This window comes from Bubalus bubalis, chromosome 14 (assembly GCF_019923935.1).
Source record: "Bubalus bubalis isolate 160015118507 breed Murrah chromosome 14, NDDB_SH_1, whole genome shotgun sequence".
In the NCBI taxonomy this organism is placed as follows: Eukaryota; Metazoa; Chordata; class Mammalia; order Artiodactyla; family Bovidae; genus Bubalus; species Bubalus bubalis.
In genome coordinates, this window is record NC_059170.1 from 45,679,979 (window position 1) to 45,697,654 (window position 17,676).

The window sequence follows — 17,676 nt, forward strand, 5'->3', positions numbered from 1 at the left end:
TTGTTAACCGAACAGATGTCAAAGTGAGTGCCCAGTTGTAGGAAGGACCCTTCTTTTTTAAATGGCCAAAAGGAACGAGGGTAAGAAAAAGCACAGTTGACTTTCAGAGAGCCCCCCTTCCTCCGCCTCCTGTGGGGTGAGGGTGCTCAGGAAGTCAGTGCCTTGCCTGCAGATCCCGCCGGCGCCGACCAAGCCCGACTTCGATGGCCCTCGAGAGAAGATGCAGAAGCTGGGAGAGGGTGAAGGGTCAATGACAAAAGAAGAATTTGCCAAGATGAAGCAAGAGCTAGAAGCGTAAGTGACTTTCCTTGATGGGGCCCTGTCTTCTGAGGAGAAAAATGACTGTTGTACAGCAAAGAGAATCTGCCAGCTAAGGTTTTCAAGTGTAGCAGTTAATGACTTGCATGGCTACTGTCAATGAGTTGCATGGGGATGTGGGGGCCTGGTCTGTAAACGATTCCCTGATGATACTTGGAGAAGGAAATGGCAACTGATGCCAGTATTCTTGCCTGGAGAATCCCATGGACAGAGGAGGCCTGACAGGCTACGTACAGTCCATGGGGTTGCAAGAGTTGGAGACGACTTAGCAACTGAACCACCTGGTGATACTGGATAGACTTATTTTTCTCTTTGTAAACAATGCGAGTCATGGAATGTTGGTCTGGCAAAGTGAAGAACTAAACCTTTGACTGTAATGTACAAAAGCTTTCTTCCCTGACGTTTGTTTACTGGAAATACAGTTGAAATTAGATTGTAGCAAATGCTGTTAACAAGGAAGCATTCTAACAATGGCTACATTGATGGCTTGAAAGAAGTCCAGGTCTGCAAGAAGCTTATTTTAATCTGATTGTAATTCTTTGAAACAAAAATGGATTCTTTATGCCATAGTTGGAGACTTGCACGAACTATCCTCTTGCTCCTTCCTCTTGCCCTTCTCCTATTCATTGGGGTCCATTTCAGCAGTTTTTGCCAATATGCTGCCACAGGCCCAGGTGAGCTAGGCCCCCGGGCTCACACTCCTGCCAGGCCCACATGGGCAGCTCTGAGGATAGAGCACCAAACTTGCAGACTTGGTCTTCTGCTGTTGAGCGTAGAGTGTGTAGGTTGAGATAAAGCCACTTTGTAATTTCTGATAGTTCCCAGCTTTGTTAGACACATGGCTGTGTACATGGCTGCAAAATTAAAGGACTGTCATGGTTTTAAAGAAGCCATTGTTGTGTGCTGTAATTGCACGTGGGTTTGGGCTTGACAGATGTGTCCATCAACTCTGGTTATGTCACTTCCCCTTCCATGCTGCTGCTGCTAAGTCGCTTCAGTCGTGTCCGACTCTTAGTGACCCCATAGACGGCAGCCCACCAGGCTCCTCTGTCCCTGGGACTCTCCAGGCAAGAACACTGGAGTGGGTTGCCATTTCCTTCTCCAACGCATGAAAGTGAAGTCAGCTCAGTCGTGTCCGACTCTGTGCGACCCCATGGACTGCAGCCCACCAGGCTCCCCCGTCCCTGGGATTCTCCAGGCAAGAGCCCTGCAGTGGGGTGCCATTGCCGGCTCCTTCCCCTTCCATGGCTATTCCACAAATTCCCAAATGAGAGCTGCCTCATTACCTAACTGGATACTGCATTACGCCAGGCTGCTTGGGGCCGGTTCAGGTGTGTGTAGCTGTGGGGCAGCGCGCTGCCATCCCGGGAGTGGTGCTGGGCGGTGGGCTGAGCGGCACGTGTGCCCTGTGTTGCAGGGAGTACCTTGCTGTCTTCAAGAAGACGGTGTCTTCGCACGAAGTCTTTCTCCAGCGGCTCTCCTCCCACCCTGTTCTCAGTAAAGACCGCAACTTCCACGTGTTTTTGGAATATGATCAAGATGTGAGTCATTTTAATTGCATTTCCACAATCTTAATTGCAGTGTACAAAAAAATACATATTTTCTGAAAAGTTGACTTTCAAAGTTGGATTTCCCTTTTCCCCTTCAGTTAATTTTGGGGTTATTTGAAAGTTGATCCACATTAGTTTTCTTCATCGAAAGGGGACATATGGTTGCCTTAAAAGAATACATTCTTTTTCTTCATTATATATGAGACAAGCACTGACTTACAAATTTCCTCATAGTCTTCTAACCAGTGAATAATAGCATAACAACAATTCTACCCAGAATTTAAGGGCACTAAGAGTTGATGCCTAGATAGTTTTTCAAAGTATCTCCAGAGTCATAGAATATGCAAGAGACTCTGGGCCAGGAAGATCCCCTGGAGTAGAAGATGGTAGCCCACTTTAAGTATCTTGCTTGGAAAATTCCATGGACAGGGGAACCTGGTGGGCTGTAGTCCATGGGGTCGAAAAGAGTCAGACATGACTAAGCACGCACACACACATGAGACTTGATACATAGATGGTTTTTCAGAATACCTCCTGAGTCAGAATTGTCACCTGTCCTTAGGTTTAGTTTTGTTTGACACTTTAGATGTGGTTACAGTGGGGTTAAAGGTGTCTTGGATGTGCTTATACTAGTGAACAGTTACTTGGGATGTGTTCAGAACTTGATGGAAAATATATGTACCATTAATTATTTTGAATTTCTTTTCAGCTAAGTGTCAGGCGGAAAAATACTAAAGAGATGTTTGGTGGCTTTTTTAAAAGTGTGGTGAAAAGTGCTGATGAAGTTCTTTTTTCAGGAGTTAAGGTAAGTGGCCTTTAGCTGTTTAAGAAAATTCTCTTTGTGTGAATAGGTGACCTTTTCTTTCTTCAGAATAGGTATTTGTGAAACAAATGGTATTAGCTTCTCAAAATGGAAATATTTTCAAGTTTTGGTTATTTTTATCAACTTACTGAACTTTGGCTCATTTTCCCAAAATACCTGTTCTTTCCCAGGAGAAGGGGTAAGAGCCTCACTCTTTGGTTTTTGTTGTCTCCTTTTCTGTAAGGAGATGACACTCAGTTATCCTTAAGAAAACAAGCTACGTGGCCAGTCTCGGCTGTCTCCACAGCTGCACTGTCCCTGTAGCCCCAGCCTTGTGTGGAGTTGAGCGCCTGACTGGTGCGGTGCCCTGGCGTAATTAAGGGACAGAGGTTTCTGTTCTGTTTACACCCTGGATTTGTAGGCCTTTAGTAATGAAGAAAACATAAAACATGAGAAATAATTTTACCTGCTTCTTTTTATACTGTGCTGCTAAGTAGAAAGTTCTAAGTGGCACGTTTGGCTCACGTTACTTCTGCTGGACAGTGCTGTTCTGGAACATAAATAGATGTCCAGGTTTCTCAGTAGCAGCCTAGGTGTGGTTTATTTCTTTGCTCCTCAGTTACTGTCTGGTGTCTGACTTTGCCACTTGTGGTCTTGAGTAAGGAGACTAGGATGTGGGTAACGCAGGCCTGGTCAGAAGTTTGGAGGCTCTGGGGCTGTCTCTAGGTGGCGGTGAAGGTGTGCTGATACCTGTCTATAGTAGGGGTGTTCGGCATCCCTGGTCAGTGCCCCCCAGATGCCAGTATTGCATCCCAGGCCATGTTTCAGAAATGCAGGTATCTGAGACAAGGTAGCAACCCACCTAGCCGGACCACCACTTTAGTGGAATTGCTGCAGGAGGTCAGCAAGCTTTACTGGGCTGTGCTAAATGGCTCTTCAAAATGGTTCTCTCGATGTTTCTTGCCAGCCTTTCACTTTGGCTAATCCCTGGTGTGAAATGTTAATTTAAAAAATTATTTAAATTTCGCTGGTCCTTAGAGGTTAAACTTCTTATGCCCAAGCTTATTTTTAAAATATAAAATATATATTCGTATGTAGAAGTTTTGCTTTTTTGAAACTTTTTTCTTTCCCTTTTAGGAGGTAGATGACTTTTTTGAGCAAGAGAAGACTTTCCTCATCAACTATTACAACAGGATCAAGGATTCCTGTGCAAAGGCTGACAGGATGACCAGATCTCATAAAAGTGAGTGCACTCACCCACTAGCCCCCTACCTCTGCTCAAGTGCCAGCTCTGTTCACATGAAAGGACTGCCCTTGTTCCCACAGATGTCGCAGATGATTATATCCACACCGCAGCCTGCTTGCATAGCCTGGCTTTAGAGGAGCCTACAGTCATCAAGAAGTAAGTTTTTGTTGGGAGACATTTTCTCTCATCCCCTAATTGAAAACTGTTGTGCAATTAAGAGTATAATGGATAAGGGCTGCATAGTTCAGTTCTGTCCTGAGTACAAGCCCATCGAGGGTGGATGGTCTCCAGCATGCATTTTATACACCCTCCAAACAGGAGTACTTCTAAGCCATCTATAGGGAAATCAGGGCACTTCTGTACCAAGTGTGGTAACTGTTGTCAAGGACTTGATTGCTGTCAGACATATATGTGTCTGTTTTGTGGGTGTTTTTTTTTTTTTTTTTAAAGTTAATTTTTGACTGCTCTGGGGCTGTTCTCATCATGGTGCGTGGACTTTGTGTTGTGGAGCTCAGGGCTCTAGGCATGCAGCCACAGTAGTTGGGCACACAGGCTTGGTTTCCCTTTCACAGCATGTGGAGTCCTCCCAGACCAGGGATTGTCTCCTGTGTGGGCAGGCAGATTTCTATCACCTGAATCACCAGGTGGTTTGATTAATTTGATTTGGAGTTGTCACTGAGTGAGATTCTTAAGCGTCTCTGTTCAGGTTATTTCTGGTATGAGATGGTACAGTTGGCCCCCTCCATATCCATGGGTTCTGCATCTGCAAACGAGAAGAAACTGCAGATAGAAAAACATTTCTTAGAAAGTTCCAAAAAGCAAAACTTGAATTTGCTGCACATCAGCCACTATTTGCATAGCATTTACATTGTACTTAAAACTGTTTGCATCCATTTACATTTTATCAGGCACAGGAAGTAATCTAAAGATGATTTAACATATATAAGAGGGTGTACATGTATTATATATATCAGGAGCTTGAGCATCTGGATTCTAGGGTCCATGCAGGGTGGGGCTGGGTCCTAGAGCCACTGCCCAGCTGTTACCATGGAATGCCTGTTCTACTAGGCCTGGGCTAGTCGGTGGTAGTATATTTAAGACCTTAAGTCAGAATCGTGTATATTTGCAGGTACCTGTTGAAGGTGGCTGAGCTGTTTGAAAAACTTAGGGTAAGGATTTTTACATTGGTCTTCATAGTAGACATTTCATAATCTGTAGATTTCTTCTTAGATGATGGTGGCCTTTTGTTTTGTTTTTTAACAGAAAGTGGAGAGTCGAGTCTCCTCAGATGAAGACTTAAAGCTGACGGAGCTCCTGCGATACTACATGCTCAACATAGAGGCTGCCAAGGTGAGGGCTCCTCCCAAACAAGGCCTGGTGATGCAAGTGTATTCTCTGGGTTAGAAATGAAGGGAGATGGGAATTTGTTAGGATCATTCATGTAAGTGATGTCACCCTAAATAAAGAAGTAAACTGAGGCAAGCACCAGTTTATTCAGGAAGAGCAGAGAAATTGCATGCCGCATGGGAAGCCACAGGAGATTGCATTGAAGGTCTGGAGTGGGCTGTACTTTGGGGCAAGGAGTGCAAAGACAAAGAGTTTGGGAAGGCATGTCATTGGCCTGAGGGCACTGGTCCTGAGCAGAAGCTCACTGGCTGGGCGCTCACTGTTCGGGAGGGGAGGTCAGGCTGGGTCTTCTGTGCATCAGGTGTTTGTGGAAGTTAGTCTCTCAGTTCCTTCGTCCTACTCTGAGGGTGCGTGTGTCCCCCAGGTTCAGATCTTCTCAGGGACGTGCCTTCTTAGGTGTGATACCAGGTCCTTAGTGTGTGTTCTTCAGGGCCCTGGAGCAGGAGGGCTGGTGCCAATAAGTGTTTGGGGGAGTTAATACAGACAGACAGGAGTTTGGGGAGTTAATATGCTGCTGGATGGGGACATAAGTGGACATACACCTACGGGGCTCTTTGTGAGGCAGGAAGGGCTTTGGGGTTTGTTATCTTATTGAATTGTAGTTGTCACTGCATCCTTTGACTCATGAAGCATTGCTTAACCAAAAGCAAGATGAAGTGTAAGCAGAGTGACATTTGGGAATGGAACATGCATTCTTCACTGTCCACACTGTCCTGACAACATGTTTAAATTATTTTTATTTATGTCATCATCTTTCAGTCACTAAGTCATGTCCAACTCTTTGCGACCGACCCCATGAACTGCACACCAGGTTTTCCTGTCCTTCACTATCTCAAATTCGTCTGTTGCTCAGACTCATGTCCATCCAACCATCTATCCTTTGTGGCCCACTTCTGTCCCCAGTCTTTCCCAGCATCGGGGTCTTTTCCATTGAGTTGGCTGTTCACATCAGGTGGCCAAAGTATTGGAGCTTCAGCATCGGTCCTTCCAGTGAAGGTTCAGGGTTGACTTCCTTTAGAATTGGCTGGTTTGATCTCTTTGCTGTCCACGGGACTCTCAAGAGTCTTCTCCAGTGCCACAGTTAGTATCAATTCTTTGGCTCTCAGCTTTCTTTATGGTCCAACTCTCAAATCTGTATGTGACTATAGATGAAAAACCATGGCAAAGTGGTGTCTCTGTTTTTTAATATGCTAAGTTCATCATAGCTTTTCTTCCACGGAGCAAGTATGTTTTAATTTTGTGGCTGCAGTTATGTCTAGTGATTTTGGAGCCCAAGAAAACAAAATTTGTCAGTGTTTCCACTTTTTCCCCATCTATTTGCCATGAAGTGCTGGGAACTGGATGCCATGATCTTTTTTTTTTTTTTTTGAATGAGTTTTAAGCTAACTTTTTCCTTTTCTTTCACCCTTATCAAGAGACTCTTTAGTTACTCTTCACTTTCTGCCATTAGAGTGGTATTATTATTTGCATATCTGAGGTTGTTGATACGATTTTTATATGAAATGTACTAAATTAGGCAGCATAAAATTTTAAGCTAATGGGGAAAGGTCATCAGGAAGTAAAAATTCTTTTCCCCATAGTTTAGTTTTATTTTAAGCGATTAGTTTTTTGACATGTTTTCTTTTGGGAAGTAACCCTGTGGTCATCACTGTTTGGTTCCTTCTCTTGATGCATGTTAGAGAAGTCTGGGAAGACTCAACATTGCATTAATCAATTGCCCTTCCCTGCCTCATGTTGTGATCTTAAGGGGTGGAAGTACATGAGGTGGCTGCCGTCTGACCTTTCAGGCAGTAAACCAAGGTACTTGTCTGGTTCTTAGAGACTTTAACTGGTCTTCCTGTTCTGTTCTAGAGATTTTTCAGTATAGGTTTAACTACCATATATCATATCTGTCGATTTGCCTTCTAGGATCTCTTATACCGACGCACCAAAGCCCTCATCGACTATGAGAATTCAAATAAAGCGCTGGATAAGGCCCGGTTAAAGAGCAAAGATGTCAAGCTGGCTGAGGCACACCAGCAGGAATGCTGCCAGAAGTTTGAACAGCTCTCTGAATCTGCAAAAGATGGTGAGTGAGGCCACTTCTTTCTTTTTGCTTTCTTTTTTAAAAATATTTTTATTAGCTCTGTCAGATCATCGTTGCAGGATGTGAGATAATTCCGTTGCTGTGCGTGGACTCTAGTTGTCGCACGCTGGCTGGCTTCGTTGCTCCTCGGCACATGGGATCCTTGTTCCCTGACCAGGGATCCAACTCATAGCCCCACCATTGCAGTGCCGATTCTTAACCCACTGGACCTCCAGGAAAGTCCCTACTTGCACTTTTTATTGGGAAACAATTTAAAAAGTTTACAGAGAGAAGTTGTCCAAATGGTGCAAAAGATGCGCACATGTCCTCTATGTCACCTGCACACGTTCATGAGTTCCTACTTGTGTGATTTTATAAACATATCTGGGTGGTTTGTTTTTTAACTGTTTGAGATTAAGTTATATCCTTAGTCGTTTTATCTGTAAAAACTTGGCTATGTTTCTGCAATACAGTTACCAATGTGGGTTGCATTTAGTTTTCACTCTAAAATCTCCCTTAATCTGGAAGGAACACATCTCAGGTTTAGTTTGGTTTTTTTGTTTGTTTGTTTGTTTTGGTTTTTTTAAAATCACATTTGTCTTTTGGAAGACCAGTTTCTTTTTACAAATATTAATAGATGTCCCTTAATTTTGTCTTGTCTATCTCCTCACGATTGGGTTCTGGATGCTGTGTAATTGTGTCCTTTCGAGGGCATCACATTTGAGGATATGTTGAGTCCCTCATCCCCTCATATCTGTGTGTTTTGATGACACAGTCAGGGGTTTGTCCACTGTGTACTTGACTTTTTTTTCCTGCGAGCCGCTGATGAACAGACTGTAGGAGCCAGTGTGAGACCAGGCATCGCCCTTCCTCCCGGATGTAGCCGAGGCAGCTACACTCCAGCCCTCCTTTTCCAGGCCAGCCTTCAGTGCTGTCTACCCTTTATTAGCACAAGCTTTCCCTTCTCTCCCTTACTTTTTAAAATCATTTTTACTAGAATTCTGGATTCCTATTTTCCAGAAGTTTAAAAATTTTTCAATGTATTAAGCTATTTTGGTGTTTCTACTGTCCAGAGTGAGCCCATGGGCATGCCTTTAAGCTGGCGTGTCCTATGACACCCCCGTATTTTTGAGCGTTTAGATACTCTGTTTTAGTCTTAGACTTCTACTCCAGCCCTGAAAATCACCATCTCTTCCAGGAGCCCATATTGAGCACTCTGTGTGTACATTGCTTCTGGGGTGGTGCTTCTCCTAGACCCTTCCACTGACAGTGAGGAAGTGTCAGGGTGTGTGCATACACACCTGCTCCTCAGGGATCATGAGTCCATGATAGTGACTCAGTTCTGGTCCATCTCCAGGGTTCTTTCTTGCCCTCTACCATTCCTGGATAATGGGCTTTTTAAAACAATTTAGGACTTCCCTGGTGATCCAGTGGTTAAGACGCCACACTTACAATACAGGGGGCACAGGTTCAATCCCTGGTCAGAAAACTTAGATTCCACATGTCAAAAATAAGAAGATAAAATATAGTTTTATAACTTTATTGGGAGATGGCATACCATTTCCATTAAACATGAGTGTAATAGGTGGCCTTTTCCTAGGGGATCTCATTACCGTGAAGCTCTTGGGGGCCATGGAACATAGCAGAGCAAAAGTTGAAGACTGGTCTTACAGAATGTGAATGTGCATTACGGTGGACGTGTACTTGATTTCATCCTCAAGACACCCTCTCCCTTCAAAACTCTAGGTTTCCGTGTGAAACCCATATCTCATCATAAGACTGTTCTCTCAGAACGTTCCCCTCCTCTGTGGATCTGGAGGGTTCTGCTCCTTTGTTTTGGCTGAGTCTGGCCAGGACCATGGGGCCCTCCCTGGGAGGAACTGGGCTTCTCTGTGCAGAATCTCTGCTCATGGCCTGTGGACACGCCCATGTGGCTGCCCTTGGGATTTCTTTTGGAGAGGCACCTCCTCCTCGCTCAGTTCAGTTCAGTTCAATTCAGTCGCTCAGTTGTGTCCGACTCTTTGCAACCCTATGAATCGCAGCACGCCAGGCCTCCCTGTCCATCACCAACTCCCGGAGTTCACTCAGACTCACGTCCATCAAGCTGGTGATGCCATCCAGCCATCTCATCCTCTGTCGTCCCCTTCTCCTCCTGCCCCCAATCCCTCCCAGCATCAGAGTCTTTTCCAATGAGTCAACTCTTCGCATGAGGTGGCCAAAGTACTGCAGTTTCAGCTTTAGCATCATTCCTTCCAAAGAAATCCCAGGGCTAATCCCCTTCAGAATGGACTGGTTGGATCTCCTTGCAGTCTACTTAAAGTAAAATTCTAGCTTAAAAAAAAATAGCTAATTTAAATGTATAAGGAAAAAGGAGACTTCAAAACTACCACATTGAAATCTCAGGTAATTATATAGACCAGAGTTAGTGGCTTTGATAATTTTTGTGTTTTTCTTAAAATGGTGCCAATTTAGGCCGAACTCTATTGCGGAAGGTTTGTGCTGATGGCATTTGATAAGCCTGGGTGTACTGCCTGTAAAAGTGCAGTGTCCTGTAGGATACCAAGATGAGTGGCTCTTAGCCTTGTGCCCCTAGGTTGAGGCTCTCAAGTTGTGGCTGACTAGATGGGAGCTGTTGGACAAGCACAGCACAGTGGGCAGGCATCCTGGGAGACGGATGGGTGTCTCTTGAGTTCTGTCTGGTCCTGGAGGGAAGGAGGAGAGCTTATTATGACACTCTGCATGACCAGCCTGATTAATATCTGAACTACTGTCATTAACGTCAGTATGTTTCTGAGTTTTTACGTGGCTCTTAACATGACATTTCTTTTCTACTCAGTGCTGTGTAGATAAGGTTCGAAAGGGTGAGTTTGCTTCTCGGACCCTCAGCACCCTCTTGGGCTGAGGGGGATTTGATCAAAGGAAGTTTAAAATAACCCATAAAAAGACCCTTGCTGCAAGTCTGTGTGGCCCACCCCCTCCCCGCCCACTCCCCACACACACTGCATCCTGGAGGGAAAAGGCCAAGCAGCTCAGCTCAGGAAACCCCAGGTGTTCAGGGATGGTTTCCATGTCAGGTGTGTGTACCAATGGCAGAAGTGAAAGGTGAGGTGTGGTGGGAACCAGAGCTCTGGAGATCATTTTGTTTGTGAAAATGAGGTATGGAAGTTAAAGATGGAAATTGCTCAGTTTTTCTTGGTAAACTTTCTTTTGTAGAGCTAATCAATTTCAAACGGAAGAGAGTGGCAGCGTTCAGGAAGAATCTAATTGAAATGTCTGAACTGGAAATAAAGCATGCCAGGGTAAGTCTTATCTTCACACGAGTCAGTTTTGGAGAGTGTTTTTCAAATTAACTTCCCAATTCACTATTCCAGTATCGTCATGCAGTGGGGGCTGGCTTTGTGGCTTAATCCCCTGTGGGTGGATGAGAGCCACTTGATGGAGTATTTTTTTCCACTGCAAACCAAAAATCTGAAGTGTAGTCTTGATGAAAAGCTGCTTTGTGAGAAGAGCATTCTTGGTGGCAGTTACCCTGCTTCCCTCCTGATGCCCTGTGGGCCATGCTGTGGAGGGCTTGTCCTAGTAATTTGTAAGCAGCCATCATAGCAATTGCAAGCTTAAGTTTGCCAATTTGCTAACTTTAGACTTCTGATACTAATTCCTTTTTGATTTTAAAAGGAAGAAAAACGTCCTTATGTATGTAATGTGTGTAGGATAATTTAGCCCAGAAGAGATGGAGAGCAGTGGTTCTCAGTGCTGGAGCACGTTAGAGTCCTGCTCGAGCTCTTCAGGGTTTTTGTGCCCACGCCCAAAGCTCTTTGGGAGGTTCCTGGGTGCAGCTGATGCTGACCCCCTAGGGTGCTGTCTGGTCCAGGGCGGTTGGGTCAGTGTCACTGCTCATCTGCACTGGTTAAAGCAGGGAGACTGGACATTTGTGTGTGTGTTGAATTCCTTTATTTTGACCACAACAGAGATGTTTCCTCGCTTGGTTCTTCCAGTCCTACCGTATCTGACCTTCTAAATTGGGGTTTTAAAGTATCGTCTGTGTGTCATTTATACGTAATGTCCTGAGTATTCTAAGTTATTTGAATTCCTTTAAAGTGAGAACTTCATAAAACATATCCCGCCAAGTCCTATGTGAATATTTATCATTTGTAATCTCACCCACAACTGATTTTTAGCAACTTTTTATCCAATCTTTCCAAGGCCTTTGACCTCTCATTTGTATCATGTGTAGGTTCAGCCACATCAGCGGGATTGGCGTGGCTACAGTGGAGCAGACCTGGGGTGGGCGTGGGGTGAGGGTGCTGAGGGCAGTGACCAGGCCAAGGGGACTGACTTGTGGTTCAGGTGTCACTGCGTGAAAAACAAGCACCAGCCCAGACGTCCGTGGGTCTGAGGCCTGAGCTCAGGTGACTTGGAGGTGCGAGGTCTGGAGCATTCACTGGATTCCTTTCTTCCAGAACAACGTGTCCCTCCTGCAAAGCTGCATCGACCTGTTCAAGAACAACTGAGTGAAGGACTGAATGTGAAGAAAGCCAGCATCACTTGCACTTAAATCATTACCACAGAAGATTGATTTGATTTATCTTGACTTCAGTTTATAATTATGTGAATACATATTTTGATTTCTAAAGATCTTAACACTTAACCATGTTGGTTTAAAAATATTTCTATTGCATGCTCCTTGGACATAACTAATCTTGATGCAGTTAATACCTCAGTGGGTAGAATCTTAAGTACTGGGTTCTCCTTTAATTTGTAGTAATGAAGAAGGGGTTCTGGAGCGAGTGTAATCAGCAGGGGCCCCGCACCTGTCATCTCCAGTTTCATGCACCCGGGTCCCTGTAATTTAGGGTAGGTGCCTGTTAATAGCAGATGAGTCAGCTACTTGTTGCAGGTAACAGACATTCCATCCTTTTGTCAAGTGATTTTCCCCTTTCTTACTCTCACAGATCGGTAGTCATCTTCAGTTGTTTGTACTATAACAAGAGCAAGAAAAATATCATACCTTTATATATACCCTTTGCAACTCCATTTTTGTAGCTGGGATACAAATATTTCTGGGGAGAGGCTTATCCTGAAGGTATAAGAACAACTAATGTGAACCCCTCCCTTCCTGGTGGGGGCACAGTATGTGTGTGCTTGGACTTTTTATAAAGCATCCAATAAAATAATCCATGCTCTGCTGTGTGTGGAGTGATTCTGGGGGAAACAGGCCCAGTGCGCCGGGCTGCAGCCCAGCTTTGGGGTGGTGGGGTAGTTGCCTGGCGCTGTCCTGGCCTCTCTTCTCATCCTCACATTCATGGGACAGGCCTGTTCATAAGGGTCCGTCTGCCCCATCGTCTGTCACTGAGCTTTGAGGTGGTGTCCGCCAGATTTCCACCTCTGAAGTTTTATTACATCTTTTATAATTATTTGAAAGATACACTTGGAGACTGTAAAAAAGTTCACCCACCCCACTGCTTTTAGCAGTCTTAATCAGTTGTAACTGGTGTGGGGGTTGTAAAACACTGGTTTTGAGCAAATGTTAAACTGATGTTGAAGTCTTGTCTTCCCAGTTAGTTAAGCAGCTAAAAACAGGCCTGGACACAGGTCGTTCCTGCTCTCTTGTTGATTTAAACAGTCTGGGTTCCTAACTGTGTCTCTGTCCTGCTCACCTGGCGGCCCGGTAACCAACACTCAGGTGTGTCTGGGGTTGCACCTGGACCCAGGAGTTGTGGCTGCCAGCCCACCTTGCCTCAGGGCTTAACAGGGGGCACTTGGTTTGGACAGCCATTGCTGGGTGTGGTAAAGGCGGCCAGGATGCTGGGGACCAGGTTCTGGTCATGCTTAGTGGCTTAAGGGGCTCCTCTTCTGAGCCAGCCAGGTCTGTAGTGCAGCAGAGCTTTAAACTAGGTGCCCCTCACGGTAATGGGCTTGTGTTTACCTTTGGCACTAACATCTTGCTGGTCATGAAGCTCCATGGGGTTCTGGGTAGGTGCGGGCATTTCTAGTCCTATCGCCTCTCACCCCATGTCTGTCAGTGGAGCCATTACTGCCTTTCTGCAAACCTGGGCTCTTCCCCAGGGGCCAGATGAACTGGTGCCAAGAGGACAGGCTCCCCGTCCCCACACCCCTCAGCACGGACAGAAGGCACCCCTGCATGTTCAAGCAGAGCGAGGTGATTGCTTGTTGCCATTCAAAAGGTGTTCACTTTCTGTTTATAATCTTTATTTCTGACTACTAGAAGAAATCCTCAATCATACTGCATCCCATGAAAGTCAGTTACTGAATGTTTTTAATTTCCCCTCTACCTATGCATGTGGTGGTTGGTATTTTACAGAAAATGATCCAGGGCTTGGTCTCTTGAACCTTGGAGTCCTGAAGCCTGAACACTTGTGCATCTTTTAGTCTGGACTGTCAGTCCCACCAGAAACGGCAGGACCCCCTGCAGACAAGTATGGAGGCGGTGAGAGTGAGCTACACACACCCCACCCCCGTTCCAGCAGCCTTCCTCTCCATTCTGCAAAGGCTTCACTTAAAAAGATTTAGCATAGCCATTTTAGGAGGATTTTAATTTTAATTGGGTCTTAACTTTCATGCTTTACAAAACCTCTTTTTAAAGCTTGAGACCTGTCATCTTCATCTTGGGAAAAGAGAGCCGGTAATCCCAGCCTACAGCCACTTCATCCTACACCTGCCTTTCAGCTCTTGGATTAATTCATGTGGTGCACCCTCAGCCTAACAAGGGTTTTTAGCATCAGTCAAAGGGGTAGAGGTTTTGAGGGCGTCAGGAAAGACTGGCCTTCTTTTTTAACCTCCATGTCGCAGACTTGTCATTTTGGTAGTTTGAAGACTGGGGTGGGAACGATGTATATCTGAAACTTGGCGTGCTGCAGTCCCTGGGGTCGCAAAGAGTTGGATATGACTCGACTGAACAACACACTGCAAGGTCACGAGAGGGGACTCTTCCCTGTTCTGAGACCTAAGACCAGGCGAGATTCCAGAGCAGCAAGTTAAAGCCCTGCTAGGTTTAGGCTAGGGCCAGTTTTTCCCAGATTCAGGCCTAATATGCTAATTCCTGGCCTAGTGATGGAATGCTCAGCTCCCCGCTGGCCTGGCCTGCCAGGGAAGGGAGGTGCCTGCAGACAGCTGAGTGAGTCACTCGGGGGTGAGTCACTCATCTCTGCTCTGGGCAGTTGATTGTATCATCAACCTTTTCAGTTTCTAGCAGGCAAGTGGCCAGGCATGGACTTCAGGGCAAGAGTGGGAGGAAGAACCCAGGAAGAGGCTCCTGAGGACCAGGGGAGACGCAGCCACTGAACAGGCAGGTGATGGATGAAGTCCATTCGTTCTGGGAAGCTGCCCTGGCCCAGAAAGTGGCAAGTCTGGGTGGATTTTTCCAGAAGGAAACTGCTGTGAAGCCTGTGGGGCTTGCACAAGTGTTTCTTGTTCGTGTCTTCAGTCCTCTGGACCTGTCCGCACTGCCTGCAGAGTGCTTGTCCCACAGAGCGGGGCTGGGACAGAGTCAGGGCCCCAGGCAGGCCAGCGTGCGCAAGCTGAGGAGGGCGGCGGGGGTCAGGGTTGTCAGGAGGCCGTGTCACCAGCACTTTCAGCCGGAGTTCACTCTGGCCACGTCTGATCATGACCTTGGTCTACAAAAGACCCTTCTGATGCGACATAAAGGCCCAGTCCTCAACTGCAAATCCCCACCTGATGTGCAGATGCTGCCCTGAGGTGGTTTGCTCCCAAGGCGTCCATACCCCACGTGTGCTATAATGGGACCACCCATCCCAGGAGTCTGATCTCCTTCCCCACGAACCCAGGCTGGCTTTGGTGACATGCTTGTAATCCATGGGATGGGACAGAGCAGCACTGTGGGTGGGTGTGGGTGGAACCTTCCCGTAGGGACAGGAGGAAGCCTTGCTCTCTGCTCCCTCTGGTCTCTTCCAGTGTCTGTCTGTCTCTCGAGCTGCAATGCTGGGAGAAGCCAAGCCACGTGCAGGAGGGGCCAGCTGAGCCCAGCCTGGAAGCCCTCCCAGCCCGGGAGCCAGGCAGGTGAATGAAGGGATCTCCAGACCCCTGGTGACCAATAAGACTTTCCGTATGATGGATGGGAAGGTTCAGTGTGGTCCAGAGCGGTGGTCTCTGGCTCAGAGCTACTGTGGGAGACTTAAAATGCTGAAGCCCGGGGACTCCCCTGGTGTCCAGCGGCTTAGACTCCTAGACCTACACGACCTTACCACCCCCCCCAAAAAAAATACGAAACAACAAAATGTGTTAGAATTGCTGATGCCTGGGCCGAGCCCCAAGTTTCTGATTCCAGTGTAGGGGGTTAGTGGACAGCACTCACCCCTGGTTCTGATGTAGAGGCAGGATCAGAGCCCCTTGTTTAGGTGAATCCAGTCATTATCATGAGCCAAGTGCTCATTAGGCCCATTTTACGGATGAGGAACATGAATCTCAGCTGGACACATAGGTCAAAGGGTGCCTGTGGGAACGCTTGGTCCTCCTCCTAGAGTGAGAAGCCAGGCTCTGTCCAGAAGGCTGTGGCTGGGGCCCCCTGGGTTTTGGCGAAGAAGCCCTCAACCCCCTAGGAGGTGGGTTATATCTCCCCAGGGCCTGGGCTGAGACCGCATCTAATCAGCTTGATGAGAGACTGAACCGCCCACTCCTGCCCTGTGAGCTGCTCACTGCCCTTCCCTCTAATTTTATCTCCTCAGCAGTTTCCCAGGACCTGGGGACTGCAGTGGGAGTCCCCTCCTTGCCTTAATGAAGGGGCTGCTTTTTCCAGCTGGCTGACTTCTCTAGGGGGCAGGGGGGTGGTCTGCAGCTGTGTGCAGAGCCCTGCAAGGGGAGGGAGAACCTGTTAGCAAGCGGTCTGGAGTAGAGCGGGAGGCAGTGGTCCACCTAGTGCTGTTCTAGATACTTTTCCAGACGCTTTGTAGAATCGTCACGGGACTGTAAAGAGAGCAGGGGCATGGCAGTCGGATGCCCAGCATCTGGCTCTGGGTGGTTCCCTCTCCTGCATCCCTGCCTCATGTTGGGGTTTAATTCTGCTCATTTTCTTCCCAGGCTCATTCCTCTGACTGGTCTGTGTCTCCTGGGGGTGAGGACTCTGATGCTTTCTCATCACCCAGTTGGTTTGCTTCTGCCTCCCTCCACCAGCCACTCCCAAAGCTCACACCTCTGCACTTTTGCATGGGGACAAGGGCAGGGTCGGTGGGGGGGTGGGGTTCTCTAGTGGTTGGGGGGTTGCTCTGAGCACAACAGGAGGGCTAAGATGGGGAGGTTTGGGGCCCCCTGTGTGTACCTAAGGGGCGTTGGAACATCAGTCTTGTCCTGGGTAATAGTCCCAACTAGTTGGAGGAGCTGTGAGGACTGAGGGAGGTGGTCCAGGCAAAGGCTTTGGAAGCACAGTACTCAGTGCATAGTAGGTGCTTCTTGAAAGTGATGTTGTCCCCTTATTTGTCCCCATCGGCTCTTGGCTGAGGGCCATGCACACAGCAGACTCCCAGTTAGGGCTGTTTGTTCCACTGGTTTAGAGCCATTTAATAAGGTGCTCAGATGCTCAGTTGTGCCCAACTCTGCAGCCCTATGGACTGCAGCCTGCCAGGCTCCTCTGTCCATGGGATTCTCCAGGCAAGGATACTGGAGTGGAAAGCAATTCCCTTCTCCAGGGGATCTTCCTGACCCAGGGATTGAATGTCTTACATCTCCTCATTGAGTGTGAGATAGTGAAGGACAGGGAAGCCTGGCGTGCTGCAGTCCATGGGGTTGCAGAGTCAAACACGACTTAGCAACTAAACAATAACAAAAATACCATCTGAGGAATTCCATCTCTGCCTGGGTTCCTATCTCAGGCGTCCAGAGGGCAGCCAGAGGTTGACAGGTTGTGACTTTTCTCTGGCCAGGCAGGCAGGCCCTGCAGCCCCTAGACCCCGGCCCCGGACTGTGGAGCTGCATACCCACAGGGGCCATTTAGTGGGTGAAGCCCTTTGGCTGGGGGCGGGGGGTGTGGGGTGGGGGGGAGGCAACCCAGCACTTCACCCGAAGGGGGCGAGTCAACCACATGAGGCTTCCGCTCCCCCTGCCCTGCTCTGTGGACACCCCACCCCCTGGGAGCCACTCTTTGGTCTCTGTCCCCCCGGGCACTGCAGGTACCTTGGGATCAACACTAACCACCAAGGCCACCCATTGCTGCCCCTGCACACACAGTGGGCCCTCTGTCCCGGGGCCCAGCTGCTCCCCTAGGGAGGGACCCACCCAGAAAGGGGCAGGAGCTGGGGGTCCTCAGCCATGGTGGGGT

At 47.4% G+C, this 17,676-nt stretch overlaps 1 protein-coding gene across 4 annotated transcripts in view; it reads left to right on the forward strand.

The window, feature by feature from the left end:
- Positions 1-12,574, forward strand: part of SNX5 (sorting nexin 5) — a 25,181-nt gene extending 12,607 nt beyond the window's left edge. For all 4 annotated transcript variants that reach the window (XM_025264209.3, XM_044928012.2, XM_044928013.2 and 1 more), the window contains 10 exons: positions 173-294; positions 1,736-1,859; positions 2,578-2,673; positions 3,808-3,913; positions 3,997-4,072; positions 5,046-5,085; positions 5,180-5,266; positions 7,232-7,391; positions 10,602-10,687; positions 11,849-12,574. In XM_025264209.3, coding sequence (XP_025119994.1) covers positions 173-294; positions 1,736-1,859; positions 2,578-2,673; positions 3,808-3,913; positions 3,997-4,072; positions 5,046-5,085; positions 5,180-5,266; positions 7,232-7,391; positions 10,602-10,687; positions 11,849-11,899 — 948 coding nt within the window. In that variant the 3' untranslated portion in view covers positions 11,900-12,574. The remainder of the gene's footprint in view (positions 1-172; positions 295-1,735; positions 1,860-2,577; positions 2,674-3,807; positions 3,914-3,996; positions 4,073-5,045; positions 5,086-5,179; positions 5,267-7,231; positions 7,392-10,601; positions 10,688-11,848) is intronic.
- The last annotated feature ends 5,102 nt before the right edge of the window (positions 12,575-17,676 follow it).